This window comes from Eleginops maclovinus, chromosome 12 (genome assembly GCF_036324505.1).
Source record: "Eleginops maclovinus isolate JMC-PN-2008 ecotype Puerto Natales chromosome 12, JC_Emac_rtc_rv5, whole genome shotgun sequence".
Taxonomy (NCBI): domain Eukaryota; kingdom Metazoa; phylum Chordata; class Actinopteri; order Perciformes; family Eleginopidae; genus Eleginops; species Eleginops maclovinus.
Window position 1 is genome coordinate 23,737,275 of NC_086360.1, and position 23,801 is coordinate 23,761,075.

At 41.1% G+C, this 23,801-nt stretch overlaps 1 protein-coding gene across 1 annotated transcript; it reads right to left on the reverse strand.

Moving 5' to 3' along the window:
• Positions 1-255: 255 nt before the first annotated feature.
• On the reverse strand, positions 256-22,652 carry hip1rb (huntingtin interacting protein 1 related b). Its single transcript, XM_063897117.1, is given in 33 exon segments — positions 256-1,394; positions 1,675-1,899; positions 2,214-2,275; positions 2,537-2,660; positions 2,777-2,882; positions 3,417-3,517; positions 3,656-3,718; positions 3,816-3,846; positions 4,617-4,675; positions 4,785-4,895; positions 5,304-5,440; positions 5,737-5,844; positions 5,946-6,032; positions 6,223-6,370; positions 6,857-6,921; positions 6,924-7,050; positions 7,206-7,307; positions 7,400-7,516; positions 7,601-7,689; positions 7,775-7,958; positions 8,429-8,501; positions 8,600-8,655; positions 8,761-8,928; positions 9,071-9,146; positions 9,707-9,764; positions 9,909-10,049; positions 10,959-11,020; positions 11,378-11,454; positions 11,578-11,658; positions 11,813-11,869; positions 12,126-12,268; positions 12,680-12,743; positions 22,383-22,652. Coding segments are annotated over 33 exon segments (3,204 nt in total). The 5' UTR covers positions 22,476-22,652; the 3' UTR covers positions 256-1,385.
• Between the last annotated feature and the right edge of the window lie 1,149 nt (positions 22,653-23,801).

Below are 23,801 nucleotides of genomic sequence, written 5' to 3' on the forward strand. Positions count from 1 at the left end.
TTTATTTGTATAATCTTCATCAGTTTTAGTTATAGACTGAGCAAACAGTCATAAATTGTTAATAGAAGCAGCAAAACAAATTTAATCTTAGAGATAATAGTATAAAGCCTGTTTAACATTGTTGAAAATAGGAGAAAAACATCAATGTTTGGTGTTGTTGTGCTTTAAGTGTGATTGCATGTGTTGTTGCTCAGATCTTTGTACACATGCAACTTAGAATAAAGGTCAATTGCATTGAAACAAGGTAACACAATGGGACATTAAAATCAAACATTTATTGTTCATTTGTTTGACATTTACACTTCTTACAAGGAGAAATCACTATTATCTTTACTAAAATATATTAATAGATCTGAGTGTAGAAAGACATTTCGTACAGAGGGAAGGACAGAACATAAAAGATGCATTTAAGACCCTGTATGAAACGCTCCCAGAGGCAACGACAACTTGAACACCTTTACATAAACTAACCCTACATCTTTATTTAGCCTAAAACAAGCATTTGATTATCAAGGACGCCTACATCCAATATTTGTGTGCAAGCATGAAGTCTTTCTTAATGCTTTGGAATAGTATCCATGTTCTCCTATGATAAAATGGACATTCAAGAGGCGAGTGTAGATTATTAAACTTAAATTATACATGGTGCATGTGGCAGACCGCTGTACAGACTGTATGTCTGACTGCTGTGATTCAATGCATTTATTTTTACAGTACATTCCAAGGCCTCTGATAATATCTTGAACTGTTGCATAAAAAGCAGTTTTGCATGTGTCCATCGTGAAGGCAAACCCAGAGGTATTGATTACTTTTGCAGCAACATAGACGCACACAATGTGATTCCCAAGTTTCCTTTACCACCCACCACAACATAAATAACAAGCAATGAACATTAAGATGTGCTTTATAATAAACATTAACAATATTGTGCAAAAAAGGTTGTCCAAAGCATGAGGAAATATAACTGATTCTGTCAATTTGTGTTTTTGTAAAATACAGTTTGTTTTCTAAAAGCAGCAGCAGTACCATCACCTGCTAAAAGAAATACTCTGACACAGCCTAAAAGTTAAATATGAACATTTTTGTTATTAATGCCAAATACTTAAATAAAAAATGGGTTTTGCCTGGATGGCATATAAATCAATTATTTAAAAGGAAACAAAAAAAGTAAAGGGGGCAGGGGGACCACAGCATATTCCTAGCAGGCATCAAGGGTCAAACACCTTTTTAGTGGAAAACAACTGAAGAAAGAAAAGGAGAAAACCGTGAGATGCAGAGGATTGTCAGCATGCAACTTAAAATAACCGTATGTTCACAACAAGAGGACCTTAATCCGGTCAATCCAACCATCCAGTAGTGGAGTATTTTCTTCTTCTGCTCAGGCATTACTTGAACTGCAACATACAGAAGAAAAGAGACCGATTAAAAACAGGCTCTCTCTCTAATGACAGACAGATAGCTCTGTATACTCAATCGCAGATGATCTCTCAGGTGGAAGGAAATATCACATAACCTTTGATTTGAGGGTAAATCATTAAAAAGTCAACATGTTTTGACTACTGCGTGTTTTCGTCAGGGCTAAGATTATTGACTACATGATTAAGAGTACTACAATTACACTAAATTGTAAATCTACATTTTCAACTACAACTGCATTTTCTCCACAGCCCTTACCGTGGATTTGGGTGGTAGGTTGGGTTTCTGGGCCAAAACAGGCTTCCTGGAAAGCGCTGGCTTGCTGGGTTTTGGTGACATGTTGGCAGGATAGGCGAGCGAGGAGGTTTCTCCGTTGCCCTCAGAAACCGGCTCTGAAGGAACCAAGTCGTAGTGCTTCTTCCTTAGCTCGCCCAAGCGGAGACGCTCGTTCTCCAACTGACTTTCCAATTCCAGCACTTTGACCTGAGGGGCGGGAAATAAAACAGACCCCACCATGTCAAAAGAGTAACTCTTATCTGAGAAGGGGAAACAACTTGTTCATTAGCAAGGTATTACAGGGTTATTTCAGTGGTTAACTGGGTTTAACTTGTATCAATTTCAATTGGTAGTCCAAAGCTTTAGATGAGCTTTGTAGCTGCGACTGATAATGAAACTCGTAACACAATTCTAAAGTTTATCCTTCAATATTAATGAATTGCTATAATAGGCTTGGGTTAAAATCAAGGCTCACATACACTTGCAGCCAATCTTTAAACCCCTCAAGTCCCGCAACTTACCTGTGACTCCATTTCTTCTTTCCTCAACTTGATGAGAGACATCCCAGAGAAGTCCATGGTTTCTGCACAGGAAAAGTGGTGTTTATTAGACAGATGCTCTTCAGATTCTACAGTGATCTGATACCAGCTGTGGACAGTAGCTTAATACATATAATATATTTACTTGTTTACTGTGCTTAAGCTCAATTATAAAAAGTAACCAGTACTTTCCATTTCCTGTGACTTTATACTTCCTATTTAACTACAATTCAGAAGCAAACATTGCCCCTTTGCTTTGCCCCTAGTACTTAATCTGTCTCATAAACGGATCTAATTGTACTCACCTTTTTCCTCCAGGTTCTCCTGGCCCGTCCTTGTTGAGCCCACCACGTTAGCTGCCATCTCATTCACGTGGCGGGAAGCCTGCTGCAGAGCCGACAGCTTCTTACTGTCTCGGCCTGCCTTAACCTGAGAGTAGAAAGAGAACCAGGTCAAAGGTCAGACATTAAAAAAACAAACAAACAAACTTATCAGCATTACCCAATCTAAAATATCTTAATTTCTCTTGGAAATCAGCCCATTACCTTTGAGGCAGCGACCAGCTGTGCAGTGCTGGCAGCGATCTCGTGCGAGCAGACAATCAACTCTTCATATTTGCCCGTGTGCAGCACCACCTTATCGGCAGACTCCCTGAGAGGAGGCAGGGAACAAAATTATTAAGAGGTTTATATTGTGGTATATACTGGTATTAAAGGTGAAATTTAAAAATGCACGTATGATGGTCAAGTCAAGCTCCCCTCAAATCATTGTCTTGATTTTTTGTTTATCAATTCATCTGCTTGTCATTTTTTATTTGGTTTTTTGTACTCTTTTTGAACAGTTATTGTTACAAACTCTCTCTTCATCTACCTCCAAGTTGTATTTCAGGTATAATTAATTTGCAAAAATTAATAATGCACAAGTATAAAACTCAATTTGACTGATAGACTGAATATTTTCAAATATTTTATGGGTAATACAATAAAATTACTATTCAGAATTCCTTTTGACCACTACAGTCATGTACTTAAACTGACTGCATCCTAACTGCATCCTTACATTTCCAGCATTTTGCCCTTAAATAAAATGTTTGGCAATTGCAATAATCACTAACCAACAAAGATTAAAGACAAAATGAGTTATTAAAGTGAAAGATTATAAGATGTGATGTCCTGTAGGACTTACACCATCTCTGTGGCTCCCCATCCCACCGCCTTGGCAGCAGAGATGAGCCCCTCCGTCCAGCGAGAGTTCCTGGCGTAGAACTCCTTCAGGCTGGCTGCGCCCTGAACAAGCAAAACAAAAACTGCTGTTAGTGCTGTTTGATCTGAATAAAGCTGAAGGTCTTAGAAACAAAAGCTGTTAAACTCACACAAAAGCAAGCTGACAATTTTGTGTTTAAAATTAGAAAGAGTGTAACTCACCCTCCCACCCTCGGCAATCTCCTTCTGCAAGTCTGTAGAAGCTATGACCAGCAAGCGGATGGCCTACAGAGGATTACACCATGTTATGCATATTACAAACAGGACACAAGCGGGGTCAAATATGGCAGAATATTAGTGGAGACGCATCAAAGTACCGTACCTTCATCAGGTCTGTGCAGCTGTTGAGGATTCTGCAAAAGAGTGTAATAGAAGAGAGTTAGAATAAAATGTACGTCTGTATGTATGGGAGGCCTATTGCGTCCCGTTACTGTTTTAATGATGTCAATGCAAATTTCTGATCTAATATGCAAAATGTGATTGCATTCAAAACACTTCTGCCGCACGCGCTTTATCCTGCTGAACTGGGAAGGGTACAGAGATCCTCGTAATGTCAGAAAGATATACTGAGATGTACTAATATAATAACTTAAATGAAATATACCCTGCAGGGAATGAGATTAAAATTAAAAACACTGCTAGGAAGTAAGTCCAAATAACTTGAGGCATGGGACCTTTCATTTATTTATTATTTGGATAATTTGAAGGAAGTAAATCACTGTGATGAGTAATACAAATAAATAGATGGCTTCTGTAGTAAACACTGCTTTGTCTGCAATATGATTTTCATTACGGTAGCTGTGGCTCTCTTTGAATAAGGAGTACTGCAATACATTTGTTTAATGATTTGCTAAATGTATTTATTCCTTTTATTTGTAGCCACAAGAGTACGTTTACCAATAAGATGTACAAAAACATGTACAGAGTGATTTCTATTTATGGAACAGGGGAGGAATAAAGGTTAGGAGAGGATGCATTTTAGTCTTGTGCTTTGAAAATAATTATTCATCAAATTCTAAATCTGATTTGATTTAACTCAATCTTTAATGTAATATGCATCTTGTGACATGCTGGTGTTTAAAACATGTAGCGATATAAGCATGAGTTCCAAAAATTAACAAACCTTTCATTGACCTCCAGCTTAACTCCTGATGTGTCCTTTCGGGCCTGGTTCATCATTTCCTGAATACAGAACCATGCGTTGACATTGAGTTACAGCAGACACTGCACAATATTACATATTCACTCATTTCAGATATTTTAAGCACATCTTAAAGATTACAAGACTTACATCAATCCTGCGGACGGCCTCTTCAATAGCAGCCGATGTTGCAGCCATTTCCTTATCGACCAGATCTCCGAGCTCATCCTGACGAACATCCATGCCTTTTGGTCGCAGCTCCTAGATACAAGGAGATGGGAAACTATTAGCAGTGATGAATAAAAATACTCTATTGTAAAAGACTTTAAAACATCGCTGGGGAAAGTGGAACACAAAAGGTCTTCATTCAGGAATAAAGATTATCGGCTGCATCCCAAAATCATTTTCAATATTTCTTAAACGGCTGATTATTTTATAGGTTAATCGCTTGGTCAAAAAATGTAATTAAAAACAGCCAAATATGTATCTTGTTTTGTCAATGCAAAGCCCAAAGATATGTATATTATTACATAAAAAAGAGAAAAGGAATATTTTATTTTTGTACATTTAATGCAAATTACTTTTAATTAATTAGTATTAATCAAATATCAAAAATAGTTGTCAATTAAATGTTTAGATGAAATCTGATTGTGGCAGCTGTGCTCTCACCTGGCCCAGGTTCAGGATCTTCTGAATGATTACGCGAATAGCAGCAGGGTCCGCCCTCTGGAGGGTGGTCTTTGACTTCAAATCGCTGAAGAACTGCAGACTCTGAGTGGCACAGCCTCTGCAGTTCTCCGTCAGTCCTGTAGGGCGTAAAGAGCAAAGGTGATCAACGACGAGACATAATACTACATTCCTTCTTTCACAGCGACTTAAAAATCACTTCTTTATCGCAGCGTGAGGAATTTAAAGTTAAGGTGTGAAAACCAAACCGGTTATCTAGCTCATAGCATAACTGGTGTGATGCCAAAGGTTAATGTTCGAGCCAGTCTTTTGTTTAGCGAAAAAGGCCAAATATTGTCACCTAACCGTGACTACATTCCCACCAGCCTCTAAAGAGACACACAGATGGGCAACATGTATTTCAGATATTCCTTACGGTCTGCATGGTCGGTGGGGGCCATGTGTGCAGTGGCGCTGCCGTTGATGATTGTATCCGCAGCCAAGTGGGAGAACTGGGTCACCGCCCTCAGCAGCCCCCCAGCATCTGGAGTCAGGAGCATACAGTAAGGGGGGCAGTATGCTACATTTACACAACTGTCATGAGGTCAGCGGCATCATGATGAGTCATCCGCAGAGCAAACTCACCCCCCATGTTACTCAGATAATCTGCATGGCCCTTTTTCACTTTGTCCACGGAGCCCAGTGTGGCCTCTGCCCGACTCACCAGATAATCTGAGGACAAACAGGGGATTGAGAGAACTGAACAAAAGCTAAAATGGAGTCTCCAGATTAGAAAAAAAAAAACCCTTATGGTCAACCAGCAAGGGTCATGGTCCTCATTTAGCTCTCACACACACATCTTTCACTTTGATGTTGATCTGTTTGGTGTGTGTCTGTTGCAATAACAGAGCGGGGGTCTGACCTGGAGAGCTGGTGCAGCGTATATGAAGGGGATCATCCAGCTTAGCGACAGCATCTTGGATGATGTTCTCAGCCTCGGTGACGGTGCCCTGCAGCAGAGCAAACTGCTCCTCCAGCAGCCTCTGCTTCAGCTGCTCCTCCTGACTCGACTGCATGCACACAAACACAAACAAATAGAGCCCATGAAACCCAACAATGCAGTTTTATTAACCATACGATTTAAATTATTGTGATTTGAATATTTGGTAAATGCTTTACATTAAACGAACTTCATTATTACCTTTTGTGAATTACAAATGGATTTAAATCAAGTTTATTTAGATAATTCACAAGTTGATTTAAGTCCTTATTTCCATATTTCAGTCAATAAATATGAGCCAGTGAGGCAGGATATGATATATCTATATATGGCAGGACAATGGGACAGGGATGATGAAATCATCATGACAGGGAAGTGGTAGCTAATGATTGCAATCTTCTTTGTTATATTTGAATATGCCCAGAATATTTTCTTATGAATAAGTGCCACCTGGGATAAAGAAATAACTTAAATCAAGAACCTGTCTGCTCAGTTTTTTTAGAAGGGAAATAAAAAACACTGCAGAATAAATCTGAATGTATTGATGCTGACTGACCTTCTCCTGCAGCTTGCCCTGCAGCTCTACCATTTCCCTGCCACTCCTCTCTCGCTCCTGCTGAGGGACGACTGCTGCAGCGTGGCCGTCTGCTTCAGAGATGACAGCTCCGCCTCCCTCTCGCTCACAGATCGCATCAGGCGCTCTTTCTCCGCCTGCAGAGCCGTCAAAGAGCTGCTCATTTGCTCCGATGTCTGGCAAAGAAAGAGAGAGAACGATGAGGAAAGCCAGAAGAGGCAGATGGCCGTGAGCGTCGGAAGGAAAGTCCGGATATGTGTAACATGCCTTGAGCCTCTGAATGAGGAAAATCTCTAAATACAACGTGATGGTGAATCAGCTGACAGCTCACCATCTCGCTGCTCTGCAGAGTCCCCTTGATGCGCATCATTTCTGCCATCTTCTCATCCAGCTCTCTCTTCAGCTTCTCCATTTCAAACTTCTGCTCTTCCAGCTACAATGACAGCATTGTTTGCATTCATTTTAATCGGCACTGCCACCTCTGTATCTTAATGGTTAATCTTCCATGAAAGAAACCCCACAAACCTTCATGTCGGCCTCCTGTTTAATTCGATCAACCTCAAAGGACAGCTGCTGCTTGGTCCTCTCCACCTCATCCTGTGTCTGCTGTGTTGCTGACAGCATCTTCACAGTGTCTGCACTCTGTCAACACATTACCGCATTTAGTGTCACACCGAACAGCCGGGTGCTGATGTTTCATTTAACTTGTCTGCAATCTGTGTGTACCTTCCGCAGCAGTTCAGCGTGGCTGGACACCAGCTCCGTGTGCTTCTCCTTCAACTTATTGTACCGCTGCTCAGTGGCCTGGGCTCTCTCTGCACAGCAAAAAGGAGATGACTTCATTATCCTATGCACTTTCCCTCCATGCATGTTAGAGACAGTGTTGACGGTGTGTCTTACTTTCTGCTTCAATGAAGACGAACTGCGAGCCCTCGTGTTCTGCGTTTCGGCGGCGCGTCGCCTCCAGCTCCATGCGCAGTTGCTCATTTTCCACAAAAGAGTGTTGTTTCTGTGCCCGCTGTTCTTCTAGTTCTGCCTCCAAACTGTTGATCTGGGACTTCAGCTGTGTGATGTAACGCTGAGCCTACAGGAGATACAGGAAGCATCCGTACTTTGGTAAAAATCTACTGATTTCATTACAATGTTTGGGAGAATTCCACATGCATAAAATGTTCCTTTGGAAAGATGAATTCATTTATACAAACAGCTCGTCTTGTGTTACTAGAAAAAATGCCATAACTTGATGTGTTTACGCCATGTCTACCTAGCAATTTTAAAAACAAAAGACACAGCAGAATGTTTTTTAAAAAAGCATTAAATGTTGAAGGCAGGAGTCATTTTTGTGACGTCAAAAGGCTCGACTGGACGCCCTTTTCTCGTTCAGAGGGTACTTGCCACATTCCACATGTCAGGAGCAGCATTTGCCTCCACCCAACACATGACCCAGATTCCTTCACACATAGATAATAACGCCCTCTGCTGTCACGCCTCCCGTGTGCATATACAAGACACGGACACCTAAGCAATGGGTAATTCAGTCCAAACGGTCCTTACTTCCAACTTGACTCTCTCTAGCTCAGCTCTCAACAGCTCCAGGTCTCGCTTCAGGCTCTCAATCTGGAGATCTCTGCAGGAGAGAAAGCACAGTTACGTTTTGCTGGCAAAGATTACTCCCTGAAACTAAAAAGTTGGATTTATAATCCCATTAAAAACACCAAGGCTCACCTGTCATCGAAGCCTCCATTGGGGGGTCCAAACGTTTGATCAAATATGTCTAGTTGCTGAGAAAAAGTAAAACAGACGGTGAAAGAAAGCTCTCACAGGGTCTTCTTACAAGTGTATTAACATCTGTGTATTAAATTACATCCGTGACTTATGAGCCGTACCTGTGGCTGAGCCTGGAGGCTGGATGTTGACACTTCGCTGACCTCGATGAGTGGCTCGGGCTCTTCCTCATCGTCGTCTGGTTGCTCCGCATCGTATTCATCAGGGATCACCACCACTGGCTTCACATGCTTGGCCAGTGACGCTGCGTGCAGGAAGTTAGGAGGGGACTGACGAGGAGACAGGTAAAAGGTGGGTAAAACGGTCAATTATGATTGATATTTGCGTCAACATAGCTTAGCTGTCTTTGTCGATAATTTAAATCCTCCAGTTTGTAGCAGACTGTAACAGCATGAGGTCTCAGTCTCTTACATCAGGTAGCTTGGGGATCTGGATCAGTCTCTTGAAGTACAGCATGTCTCTGGCTCTATTGAAGAAAGTCTTAAGGCTGCGGGACAAAGGACAACAAGTCAATATAAGAGCTTAGGACTTACAATAGATGATTGGCAGGTAGTCGATCTAGTCAAATATTGATGGAGGTGGCAAGCAGACATTAAGGGGTGGCAGAAATGTAAAGCATATGGTCCCGGCTCTGCTGATTTAAAGGAAAACAATCGCCTATTTATCAATATTGATAATAATTTAACTAAAACACAGTACACTATTATGGCATAAATCAAGTGTTTTATTTCCATATTTTTGACAATAGCACCACTGGCAGATCCACAGGTAAGTGTGACATTTTAATAAAAAGACAAACAAGCATTAAGTCAAAAATTCAAACTATATACTCTGTGTTAAATACAGATACGTGACTCTAAAGAACAATCTCCTCAAACCCTGGGGACTCCAACTGATACACCACGAAGGGCGGCAGAGGAAGCAGTGACGGGCACATTTGCATGGGCTCATTGCTGGGCGAGGCAGTATTACGTTTCACTCTTTCTTTGCATCAATGGGGAGAGAGTCAATCTCATTGCCTGTAGCCTTAAGCCGTGTATGAACTACCTGTGGAACTGGTCATGGAAACGATCACGGTGTCCTTGTAAGGTGTCTGCAGGGAGACCTGAAACCAGCAACAAAGCACAAAGCTGTTATGCACCGATATGAAGAAACAATCATCTTAAAATGTAGCCTTAAATTACACTTTATTTTGCTGATTTAGACCATTTAAAACATGTATCCCAGAATGCAGGGGAGCTGTTCTTACAGGCGTGCAGCTTGAATAGCAGCTTGACGGTGAAGTGGTAGAGGTGACTGCAGTCCTGGATGACCTGAATGAGAGGAGACAGGCGGCACTGGCCGGATGTGAGGGTGGAGATGGCGATGGACGTGTTGAGCTGTCGGATCACTGGAAGGGGGGGATGAAAGACAGAAGCATTCAGTACAAGCAGGTCTCCCTTCTGACAGTCACCTAGATAACAATCTGTTGTGTACTTTTATTGTTTTCAGAGCTGCTGCAGCACAGATATGCCTAACTATAATGACTGTCTAGTTTTTGGATGATTAAAAAGCATTTAATGCATGTTCATCTTTTTGGCATCATATTATTTTTTTGGAGCAAGTTAATTTTTGGTGTCATGTTGAATGAAATTAACCCCATACTGATCCAGTAAAAATTTAATTATAGAAAATAATTAAATAAAAGACGCCTTCTCCTGCTGTTCTTTAACCCGTTATGTAAATCCTGCTGACAAATTAAAGTGCAACTCTTCCATTAAGTCAGATACTGTTGAAGAGTTTTCACTTTGGGTTCTCTTGTTACTCGAGTGGCTCGCTGACTGCTGAGGAAGCAACACACTTTCAGCAACATGGGAACATTACTAAAGAGATTTAGTGCCAATTACTCCAACACATAGTGCTGACACTGAGAAACCAAATAAGAGTACACTTCTTTCACAGTGCAGCTGAAAACCCATTTTTCTTTTAGACGTGACCCTGGATACTCCGCCTGCAGACTTGGGAGGAGCATAGCATTGCAGTTGCACTGGAGGAAACAAACTTAATGTCCCATAATTGAAGGCATTTCCTCACCAGTTAAACATAATCCAGTCAGGAGCACACGAGTTCGAAGTGGAACCAGCTGATTTGTATCACTTTTAAACAAAAAAAAGACTGGGAGGACAAGAGACGCTCACAATAACCCGCTCTTCAAAGGGCTCTCGTGCATTAATAGATAATGTCGGCTGGCTGTAGCTCTCTACTTTAGCTCAAGTTTCTTATCCTTGGAAGAGAGGGATGGGGGAGAGGTTTTTTTCACCTGTTTCGGCCAGCCTCAACTCTGCGTCCAAGTAATCAAACACCTCCACTGTGAGCTGGAACCTGCAGGAGAGAGGTCGATACCTTTGTTAACACAGAGAAGGGCCCGCTCAGAAACAATGACCATGAGACGCCGTGTGTGGAAACGAGCAGCAGGGCATGTCCTTTAGGCTTTTTACTTGCTTTGGATCCTAGGGGCTGTGCTTATGATACATCAGAAACAGAAACAGGCTTGTAATACGTGTACACATTCAAGGAATTGGCCTTTGTGTATCTGCTGCATTCATAAATTGTAAGAACAACCAAAACAAACAAAAAAAACCAAAGAACGACAGACAGTTTACTATGACATGGACATGATATTAGTATGATTGAGGAGTAAAGGCAGAACAGATGCTTCCACAGTACTCAGTAACTCACACATTATTAATATCCGTCCCCGCAGTGCGCTCCAGGAGTTCATCTGATGCCTCCAGGTTCGGTGGGATTTCTGAATGCTGCAGAGGTACATTTTTTTAGTTTTAAATCACAGTGTAAATGCCTAACGTTTTGCAAAATCACTCCTTATGTGCACCTAGCATACCGTGTGGTGTGTGACATGCGACAGAGGATACTCTTACCTTTGCGTGAAACTCCATTTTTGTGCAGAGCAGCTTGGTATACAGAGCCACCAGCTGTCCGTATTTGTCATGGAGGTTGCTCTGGAAACCAAGGAGTAAGCACAATTCATAAAAATATGTTTTTTAAAAAAGAAATTCTACCTATTCTCACTTTAAAGGATATCAAATGTACCACACATGTATATTACTGCAGGATATTATTAAAGTTATGTTTAAAACCTGTATATACACTCACCCATAGTTTCCCGATTTCAACAAGAGAACTGTGATGCCTCATGCAGTCTTGTAGAACCTGTAAGATAGGACAGCATAAGTGTGAGGCTTTAAGATTAAGAAGTCAACCGTTTTAAATGTTAATACTAGTCAATTAATGTCGATAATGACATCATGCAGCGTTCTAGCTTTTTGATTGTTTTTAAAACACACCAACAAATTGTTTAAGTATTTTTTCCGAGCTTTATGTGGAACTATAGCTGTTGAACAGCCTTTGATCCCTCCACATTTCCCTGGTGTCACAGACAGTAAGCAAAGAGATCTCGGGGTCGTACATTGCGGTGTCCGTCTCGCAGGACTTTGTGCAGGACGTGGCAGAACTTCCAGCTGAGGATGGAGCTGCTGGCCAGGGGGAAGCCCAGAGCGTAGGACCAGAAGGTGTAGGCTCCTTTCTCCCTGTGAGTCCCCAGGATGATTCCTGTTGTCGTGTGGATTAAGGAAGCAAAAACAATCACAGGACGGCTGCTTATTCCAAAACAATGTCTCAAGGAATTGAAAACAAAGGCGAGGCTAGGTTTCCATAACAAAAAAACGTCTATAAAAAAGGCCAGGTAATGTGTTGTATTTTTGCCATCCATTATTCTTAATAGCAGCCACTTTGTGTAACATTCCTAATTTGAGTATTCCCATCCCATTGACCTCGACATCGAATAAAATTGCCTTTTCCTCCCTGTAATGTCCACTTAGTAAAGGCTTTTGAATTGGGCTTCCTGTTGTTGTAAGCTACCCCGATATTCTGTTCAAAAAGGAAATTCAGCACATTTTAGAAAAAAAATTCCCCAAAATATAACGCGTGATAGTTATTGTGATCATTTTTAAAAAAGGATACGTCGGGCATGTTTCTCCTTCACAGGCGTCTCAGCGGAGGTGATGGCCTTGCTGATGCTGTTCAGCTGAAAGGAGACGAGGAGGAGAGTTAATATTAGATCTTGTACCGTTTGCTTCTCCACCACCATTCGTAGCGCTTCCAATGAACGAAACAACACATTCAAAGGGCATGAGAAGTTAAATAAAGATCAGGAGGCAAACAATTGATAACAGGCTGCACAGCAATGTCGGGAATGAATCAGAGAAACAATGAGTCGGCACTCTGTATACTCAGGACCGTGCACAAACAGCACCAGCTCTCATATTAACGCAAGCCTGATTTAAAGGGGAGAAAATACAGTCATTTTACACAACGGAGAGATAATATTCAGGATGTTTACTGCAATGAAGTTATAACAGATGTATTCCTGAGTAAATCATACTTTTGTGATGGCTAAGAGAAGAAAATCATGTGGTATCCCTTTGTTTCTTTGCTGTGCTCAATCACCAACGTCTTGATTAAGATAGGAATCAAACCTTGTTTTTCCAATACTGCTGAAGGATAACATCACATAAATAATCCTTGTGACAATGAGAGCGAGACAGAGTGTCATCAGAGCCGCGGCCACAACCCGTCCAGCAGGTAAAACAAGTGTCGCTGGAAAGGAGCAGGAGGGTAGAGACAGGGAAACACACACCGTCTCTTCACTTGTAATGTGCGTCCCCCCGAGGAGATTCACTTATTTCAATGAACCTCAGATAAAGTGCCGCACAGCCCCGGGCAATACGATCAGTGCCTGGTGTGGTCACGTTATACTAGAGCGCGCTTATAATGGTCTTTGGAGCTGTACATTGATTTATATTATTTGACAGTAAAACATGTATTTTCTTGCAGTTTTTCTTTAGAGTAAATATATTATTATTTTTAGTAATTATTTCAGTTAATTAAAGTCATTATTTATGCTTTTATTCTTTTAAGTTGGTTTTGGGCACCAGGTGATTATGTGTTTGATGGAGACAGGTGGTGGGATGGGCCTAGTGAATAGGAAAGCGATAGAAAAAGGCTGAATGGAAGAATGGAAAACCTAATAAAAGGCACAAAAAGGATATTCTCGTGTGGAATTCAGATTTTTTTTCCTCCACAAGATTCTCTTTCTGGCGCTTACACCAGCAAAAACATGTACAGACTTGGGAAACGATGATTGGAACTCTTTCTACCGTTATGCCGAAGTGCTTTTGGGCCTTTTTTCCCACCGTTTTTCTTAACTTAAATCAGAAATAAGAATCCGAAATAACCATGCAACCATTAAGGGCTGACAGCAGCGGTGTTTATTGCTGTGACTTGAATGGTTAAGCAAAATGTAGTCAACATTTGATGTGAGCTAAAGATTACTAAAGTCCCAATGATAGGGTGTTTGATGTGCAGGGAGGCCCACAGTCATAGCTGCATTTTCATGATTTTTTTATTACATAATTAGTAAATATATATAATTTCAAAGTATTGGGAGGTGATATAGCTCAGAGGTTGATAACATTTCTCCTCATCCTCCATCAAGCCTTTAAATTCAATTTGAATCATCTACTAAAATGAATTTCAATGTGTGTGTGACAGCACTGCAGAGGAATGCAGAACAACACTACCCCCCACAGAACATCCTTTACCAGGATGTTGCCTTTTGGGATCCCGTAACAAAGATTTGAATCATCGACTCCCCAACGAATAACACGATGATCAAAGCTACAGCTGGACGGCACAATTACCCTGGAGTAACTACAACTCCGCCCTCAGCTAAATCAAGCTAAAAACACATTAGCTGGTCCCCTCTCGAGTCACAATTCAGTGCTATGTGTTGTTTGAGGATAGAGGTGTTGCAATCAAACAGACCTGCAGGAAAACCAGCCGGTGCAGTTTAAAGGATTGAAGGATTATTTTTACAATACTCCCAACATGCAAAACTGTGATGGTTTTAAAATGTAGGGATTCGAGAGACCAAACCAAGATGCAATAAAACTACTTTCAAAAAGAGCTTTCCTGTATAAAAACTCTCCTTGACTCTGGATCTTGTTCTTACCCTAAACACAGGCTCATACTCTACACCCATGTCCCATCTTTGAATCCTAATCACATATCAGTGGCAGAGTCCCCCTCATCCAACTGAAACCTCTTTAATACACAGCAAAATGTTGGTGTCGCCCCTCCACCCAGATCCACACAAACAGAACCAGCAGAACGTACATGGTCGTCACAACAAAGGGGCTTCTGTGGCGTTCGGAGGGAGAGAGAGGAGTGTCCTGGTTAATAGGAGACTCCCCCTCTGACGCAAATGAGCTGCTAGCTGCTCGTTTACACGGGGCAAGAGCAGAGCGCGAGCATGGAGGCCCGGGTGACAAAGAGGGTTTGTTGGGGGGAGGAAGGCCGACAGCTGGGGCAGAAGATTGGGTTGGATGGGGGCCGTGCTCTGGCACACAGAGCCTGGCACTGAGGCCTCGACAGATGGCCGCTGAGCAGGGAGGCTGGAGGGAGACGCTCGTACATTCAGAGTGGCCTTCGGTCGGAGAGCAGCGAGCGAGGACAGGGGAGACCGACACGGGACAAGAGGTCGGGGGGTGATCAAACACAACACACTGATAATGTGTCAGAGTACGTTCTACCACCAGCGAGTGGGCTGTGTTGGCACTTTTTTGGGAATCATTGACTGCCTTCTTTCATCTCGCGTATATCACAAAAACCAGACCCATCCCGACTCAAAAGGATGCAGAAACATTCATTCATGCTTTTATTACTCTGCTTTTAAAGTCCCTCTGATCAGGCTGTCCCACCACATCCATACAAAATCCTCAACTGGTACAAAATGCTGCAGCCCGTCTATTACCAAAAACAAGGAACTATGACCATATCACTCCCAATTTTAGCAGCTCTGCTCCCAATTTAATTTGAGACTCTTCTTCTGGCTTACAAAGCACTAAATGGAAAGGCACATTAATACCTAAAATATATTTTAATCCCCTATGGCCCCTCTTGGGCGTTACGCTCCAAGAGTGCCAGTCTGTTAGTGGTTTCCAGAGTCCACTAGTTCAGGAGTCAGAGCTTTCATCTCCCTTTCTCTGGACCATTTCCTGTTTTTAATCAGGGAGGCAGACAGTGTCCTAACTTTTAAGAGTGTGTTGAAGACCTTGCATTTTAATAAATCCTATAGTTGGAGCCGGTTTAAGATCACCCTATGTTTCTCCTCCTGAGTCCTACATTTGATGGCATTTTTTGTATTGTTTGATTGTATTTTTTATTTGTATTTCACATTCTATCTTGAGTTTTTATTACTTTCCTCTTTACACTCTCATCTATGTTAGTTAATCTGTAAAGCCCACTGAGACGAAGATGTTTTGTGATATTGTCCTATAAAAATAAACTTTGATTTGATTTGTTGGAGGACTTCCGTGTATAAAACGCAACATGCCCTTGCTCCTTTTCGGCGGGGAGGTAAAGGGCGCTGTCTGCATGGAGAGTTTCAACGATTAGTCGAATAATCTTTTAATCTAACGACAGGAGAATCAGCAACTTCTTTGATAACGAGTAACGGTTTAGGTGACTTTTTCATTCAAAAATTGCAAAAAAATGCTTTTAATAAAGGACATTTATGGCTTTCCTCTGTTTTATATCATATTAAAACTTTAAATCTTTGGGTATTGGACTGACAACATCATCTTCTTGTACTTTGAAACAGTTGAACAGTTTTTCACTGAACGATTAGGTTGTTGTTTTAGTTGCTCTGTACACTTTAATATCTATCAAACACGTGTAACTTCGACATCACAATATTCAGTGTGTTTAATATTTTCCAATTTGAAAAAAGCCCCATTCATTCTTTAATTGCCTGAGGATTTAATTAAACTACTCTTTTACTCGATATAAAGGCTCACTATCAGACTCACATCAGCCTACACGCAGCTCACACACAAACACAAACACAGATACCCTTTCCTCAGAGCTACGGTCAAAGATAAGTCAAATGAAATCCCAAACTTTTTTTTACTAACGCTGTAGAGACGCTGACACTGTCGACTGACCAACGAGTTTATGCTGCATCTGTTTCAAGCGTCAGTAAATCCTCTGACCAGCGGACAGGAGAAGTGAGAGGGAGGGGCAGCCTGGACTAATCCGGCCATAAGCTCCACTGCCAGCCAGCATTACTGTACTGAAGCCTCTACACATACAGTCTACACCCCCCTACTACACTGTCCATGTGTACTATCTGTGCTTCCTGTCTTATTCCGTCGCTGCTATAACACCTCAACTTCCCTACGGAGGTCAATAAAGGTCCACCTTATTTTATCTGACAGCCTCAAAACCTCCAACCTCATGGCGTCTCTGCCTTACCTTGTTTTCTTTGCCTTTCAGCAGCGTGTCCATGTGCTTGGACATCCTGGTGTGGCACCGTGTGTGGAGTTAATGAAGTCAAAGCACCAACGCTACACCTGAGCTCACTGCACATAATGCCCCAAGGCAGCAACACTTATTGCAGGTCCTTATCAGCTTAATTCAACACACAGCTGCTCTGCTCGGGCTGACAAGGTCACAAACAGACTTTAGCACAGCTCACACCTCATAGTTACCTGTGCTAACAATCCACCCGAGCAGTTTTTGAATCCAGGACAGTAGTAACAGTTCAACAGTCGGTTTTGCTAAGACTAACTGAGTGAAATGTCCTGGAAGTAATCAAGCAGCAGCCATGATAAAGGATGGATCCATCTTGATGCTTAGGAAAGGTGCTTCAATGCTTCCTATATCCTCTTATATATATATCATAGGGTACACTGGAACATCGTTTACTCAAGGAAAGGAGGTAAGGCTGCCACAATTCCTTGCAGCAGCAGCATTGGAAGTAACAACTAGGCTCACTAACATCTGCCTTGATGGTTTTTTTGTACACTATGAATGAATACATTGGAAACATCGTTCTCAGGAGTGTTTCTGTTTTTGACAAGAATCCTTACTTGTATTTTACATAATGGAGTTTTAAAAATTGCTTGAAAACAAATGTAAGTGCAGCTTCCTTTTCTTCTCACTGTGGTTGTCTTTCTTCTCCTTCACATCTTTCCTTGATTTAACAACCATTTCCATCAAGGACAAGGAAAACTAGCTAGGAAGAAACATAGGACGTCATTTATTTGTACTATTTGAGCACAGTTTGTCACAGAAGCAATAAGAGGAATGTGTGAAGAGTGAAAGGTCATTGACACCATTTTAAAGGGAAACTTCTATTTAAAAACAAGTGCTTTTCAAAGCTTTTCTTTATAAGATAACAATTACTTTATTAATCCCAAACTGAGACATCTCTGATTATTTTAATACCTTCTTATTGTGTGGCTCCTCTCCTCTTATACTACCAGTTTGTCCCTTTTTTTTTTATAAGCCTGCACATGCTCTCCCACATCAGCCCAGGCAATGATCTAACAAGCCCACACTGTCCCCAAGCAGATGTATAAAAAGCACTCTTGCAGCCCAGAAAATCCCAAATGCTGTACAGTTTATAATAACTGGATTTTATCAGAATTGTGATATGGACAAGTTTATTCATTTTCAATGAAAATGTGAATAGTGGTGCAAAAATGATCATTCCCTTTCAAAAATTGATCATTTCGTCAGATCAATCATAAATAATGTCATTTTCAGCCTTACTCTTAATGTTTAAAAATGGGTCATCGAGGTACAACTGGATTTAATAAGAACACAACTGAATATTCACCAGCTTTGAAGAACTTTGCAACCACTTAAAAATAATCCAACAGCTACAATAAAACACAAATAATAAACACAGTGTGGCATCATAGCGCTGGTCCTGTCAAATCTGTGACTCCAGTAAACTTTGGACAGAATAATCCAATAATATAATAATCATAGAGTTCATTTATACAGCGCCTTTCAAGGGACCCAATGCCGCTTTACATGAGGTAAGGGCAGAAAACAAAACAAACACACAAAGTAAGTAAAGCAAATAATAAAGTAAACTAAACAAATAGCAGGGGGACTGTGGTTTTAGGTCATGGTGAACAGGTGAGTTTTTCGTGACGACTTCCTCCTTAAATACACAGGATGTTTCTCACATCGAAAGGTTGAAACTTTCACTGAAGACGATTAAGTTTCAGTTTTAGAAACATGTCGGCAGGGCTGAATGGATGCTTCAAAGAATGAATCAATCAACTGGCATCCCATGAGAGTCCAGGTCTTATTATTAGGTTATCTCTAAGTTAATTATTAATTCGGCATCCACTTAAATATTCATGAAAAGATAAACTGTTCTTTAGCAACCAGAGCGTTTTGGGGCCAGTTGGCAGAGCCGAACACACACCATACTGTATGATACAAATAAAGGGCAACACGGGCATGCTGAGGAATGTTTATATCCAAAAACAAACAGAAAATGTATAGCCATTTTGTCAGCTTTTTGTTTGTTGACATGTTAAATCAAAGACTTTACTGAACACATCAGCCTCTCCTGTGTTCAGTGTGAGACCATCATGACCAGCATGTTTTTAATTCTCTCAACTCCCACTCTGTTCACCCTCTGGTACTCCCATCCCCCTCCACTTTCTCATGGGTGCTCACTCGGGCAACAGCTAGGGAAAGCAAACACTACGTGCGCACACACACACCGACACACAGGACGCTGTGTGAGACGTTTCACCTTGGTACCGCGGTCAACATAAAGAGGAGAGAGTGGAGCGGCAGTGAGGTGCAGCAGGAGTTTCACTCAGAGTCCTGCATGAATCAGCAGTACTGAGACACTGTATAATAACAAAATATCAAATACACGAATATAGGGGCCACACACACACACACACACACACACACACACACACACACACACACACACACACACACACACACACACACACACACACACACACACACACACACACACACACACACACACACACACACACACACACACACACACACACACACACACACACACACACACACACACACACACACACACACACACAGAAGATTGTTTTTCTTAATGCATGAATTAGTCTGTAAAATGTCAACAACTAGCTAGTGAAAAATGTCTTTCAATGTCTTGTATTTTCAGTCTAAATCTCAAATATATTCAGTTTCATACAATATGTAAGAGAGAAGCAAGAAATCTTGATATCGGAGAGGCTGAAAGTAGCATTTACTGGCCTTTTAGCTTGCAATGCAGTCGATCAACTTACCGATTAGCTGACTTATAGCTGTAGATCTTAAAGCCGCCTATTAAAACACACCAGGTTACAACTAAGAGAACACTTATTTAAGCAAAAATTGCATTTTAAAAACAGCTTATTTATTACTGCAACTCGTTCACCAGACTCCAAATCCACCAAACTACTTGTAGTAAAATGTAAATACGTTGGCAGTTAAGAGCCGTGCAATAACCAGGAGACAGATTCTTCCTCATACTGCCTCCTCATTTGCATATTGCCCAGTGGGTTCAGTCAGATGAGCAGTGGCACCCGAGTCATTCACATAAACAAGAACAACAGCTGAACAACACATTTCTGAATATGCTGTGAGAATTGAACAAAACTTTGAAGCTTGTTCTCCACACGCGATTCCTTGTTGAACCATTGTTGCACTGCATCAAATTAGGAAGGCATAAAATCATAGCTGTGCCTACTTTTGTATTTGCTAATCAACAAATATGCTGACACATTAAACAAGACACGTAAGACTTGGTGAAAGAAAGGAGTAGGGAAGACAACCAGCTCCACCTCTCTCCATGTGCTGCAAAAGCAAATAAAGCCCTGACAGAGGAGTACACACCCAGCAAAGGAAAAGTTCAGCCCATTTTACAGTAGATAGCATAATACTGAAAGTGTGGGAACTCCCGGACAGCTGTTCAACAGTTGGTTTAGTTACTCAACCCTGTTTCAATCTCATGCTTTTGAATCAGACGTCTTCAATTGAAACAGCAAATCCCCAACAAGCGCGTTCATCTTTAACCGAGTGAAGCTCTTAGTCATAAATGAAGCATCTTGAATTGAGGTAAAGAGGAGTATTAAGTGATTACTTGCCAGTTGACTGCAGTGAAGTCACAGCTAGGAAACGCAAGGCACCTAGAAAAACCTCTACTGGACGTACATAAAGGAAACTGAATAATATTTAGCATGTACTCCACCAGAGTAACAAAATCTCAAAGTTAATGTGAGTCCTGGCCAACAAAGAGGCCATTAAAGACTGTAATGGAGGAAAGGTGGACAAACAGGAAGGACAAGATCAGCATGATATCAATGGACAAGCTTAAGAAAGGAAGGAATGGTGTGACGATACGAAGCACTGCAGCGAGATGGATGGATTTCAGCCTTAATGTCAAAGACATATCTGCATTAAGGCCGTGACAAAATGCTTTAAATGGTAGAGTCTTTCAGAATGGGCGATTCATACCGTCTCTGAAGCTGTTTCAAATGGACAGGTTTACTCTAATGTGGCTGATTTTCGGTTTCACAATGAAACACAGTACTGATAGATACTGTCTCTGGGATCCTAGTGAAAACCAACCCCTTATTGAAATGAATTGCCCTATTAAAAACAATGAATGGGTAAAAAACTACCCTGTGATTATGTAGCCTAAATTCCTCAATTTTTCAATCATCAAGGGCAAAAATCGCCCCTAACTGCCCAGTGATACCTACATGTATTTCCTACCCTGTTTAAGATGTATTAAAATGAACATACACGCACCTGTTCTATACTTGTGATGTCAGTCGTTGACATAACTCAGCCTTACTGTAACTTCATGACTAAATGACTAACCTTAACCTAACAGTAACTTGAAACCAAGTCTGAGCTCAAACAGGCCTTTTAATGTATGTCTAAAGTAAGGTCAGGCCAAAGTTTATCACTATCAAAAGATGTCCTCACTCTGAAGGTCTCAAACTCATGTTGGCTCTCACAAGGACAGTTGGAGAGTACTCAGATCTTGTACTTAAGTAAAAAAAAAAAAGTACCAAAGTGTAGGAATACTCTGTTACAAGTACAAGTCCTGCATTTGAATGTTACTCAGGTTAAAGTAGAAAAGTATGAACATCAAAATATACTTGACCAAAAGTAGTCATTATGCAGATTGGTCCATTTCAGAATATATATTATATGTTTTGATTATAATTATTGATCATTAAAGTGTTATCAAAGCTGGTTGAAGGGTGAATGACTGTATTCTGCAGGGTAGATTGTGAATGTTACTCCAGGTGTAACTAAAATCCTTTTTGTTGTGTTGTTTATATTTCACATCATTAATCCAAATATGCAAAGTAACTAAAGATATTAAATTAAAAAGTACACTATTTACCTCTGAACTGTAGTGGGGTAGAAGTACCACAACATTGAAATACTCAAGTAAAGTACCTCACAATTGAGTAAATCTGCTTAGTTACTTTACTGATAGTTGTCCCAAGCACACACACACACACTGCATATGCAGCCTCGCCTCATGCTTAGCAGCAACTGGACATTTGTGGTCAAGCAGACAGACGTCTTCGAGACATTTAATTCACATTTCAAACATTAAACTCCCAGGTCCAGGTGTTAATTGGAAACGTGGCCTATGCGGTAGGATACACTGTGAGCACCGCGCGCACACACACACACACACATAGTCCCCCGGTAAAGCCACAGCAGCAGGCCGGAGCAAAATAAAGGTGTTCACCCCGAAGAGAGCTGTAAATGTGTGATATGTGTGTACCTGCTGCTTGTCAAAATGCTCCCTCTCCGCTCCGAGGTTGGCTTCGGTCCTCCGGCTCTTGACCCGTGTGGGCACCTGTCTAATGCTGTTCATCCTGCAGCTCTGACAAGGACAGTCTCAGGCAGTAAAAAAGAGATAAACACACGAAAACACGTCCAGTCGAGAGGAAATATAACAGGATTGTCGTACTATCTAGAGAGGGACATGTCCTGGGTTCATCGCTGGTGATGCATCGCTGCTGAAGGAGGAAGAGCACAGTGAATGTTTGCCTCATGCGTTAACGCGGAGGGATCCGCCCCCAAGGTGGAGGACATCATGCATCATGGTGTCTCCTGCCGCCGACATCCTCCTTCACACACGTCAAAATGTTCCTATTATACCGCAAATAAGTGTTGTTAAAACAGCATGTACTATAATAAATCGTGCTGTTGTGAATTATCTGTGGTTTTATTTCTGGCTCAGCTGCAGGCAGTGACGTCACCTCAATGAAATCAAAACACAGGAGGTTTTTTAAATTTTTTTCCTCGTTTTTTAATCCTGAGATTGCATCTGCTTTTACAATAGCAGTCCAGTAGTGAAGGCAAATAAAGCAGGATATAAAGATCAGATTGTAATGAGAGGATGTTTAGCTAGATTGCTGTGACAACTAGTCCCCTAATTAAAATGTTTACAACTTTTTTTAAACTTATAAAGCTTCATTTTATCCACCATATTTTGTATTTGTTTACTTAAGACGGGACAATGCACATGAATTACCATGAGGACTTTAGTACATCATTTTAATTCGCCACCTTGGGACTAATTTTCAACTGCAGCACTGCATTAAAAGAAGATACAAGAGCACAGAATAACACATGAGCACAATGGCAGCACAAAAGCAAAGGTAAAAGCACATGAGCACAATGTGTTTTGAACAACAATGAGGAGATTAGAGCAAACTCAATAATAGTTTAAATGCATTTATTAGGCCAACAATATCGGTTAATCCTCAGTTAGTTGATAGGTTAAATCAGGGATGGACACAGGAGGTTTCTTCCTTGGTGGATTTTTTTTTGTTTCGTTTTTTGACATGTTGTGCCTCTACTGGACTTGGCTGACTAACCAAATGATTTGAGGTACGTGGAGTTACCTGTTTTGTTAGTCTCTATTGTTGTTTCCTTCATCTTTTATCCTGTCCAAGCTTCAGCCCACTTTTAATATAAAAAACTAATCTCAAACAACCAAGATACAAAGTCAACAGTCCTTCATTTGATTAGGTGGGAAAAAGCAACTGTATGACACCTGAAAAAGAAAACTAACACTTCCATCGTTTGTTTATTTTAGGCTCTGTCTGCATTTCAAGGCTGTAGGACTGGAATTTCATGTCGGTTGCGTCGGGTGGAGCAGTGACCATGATGTTTTGTTCCCAAATATGCAGGT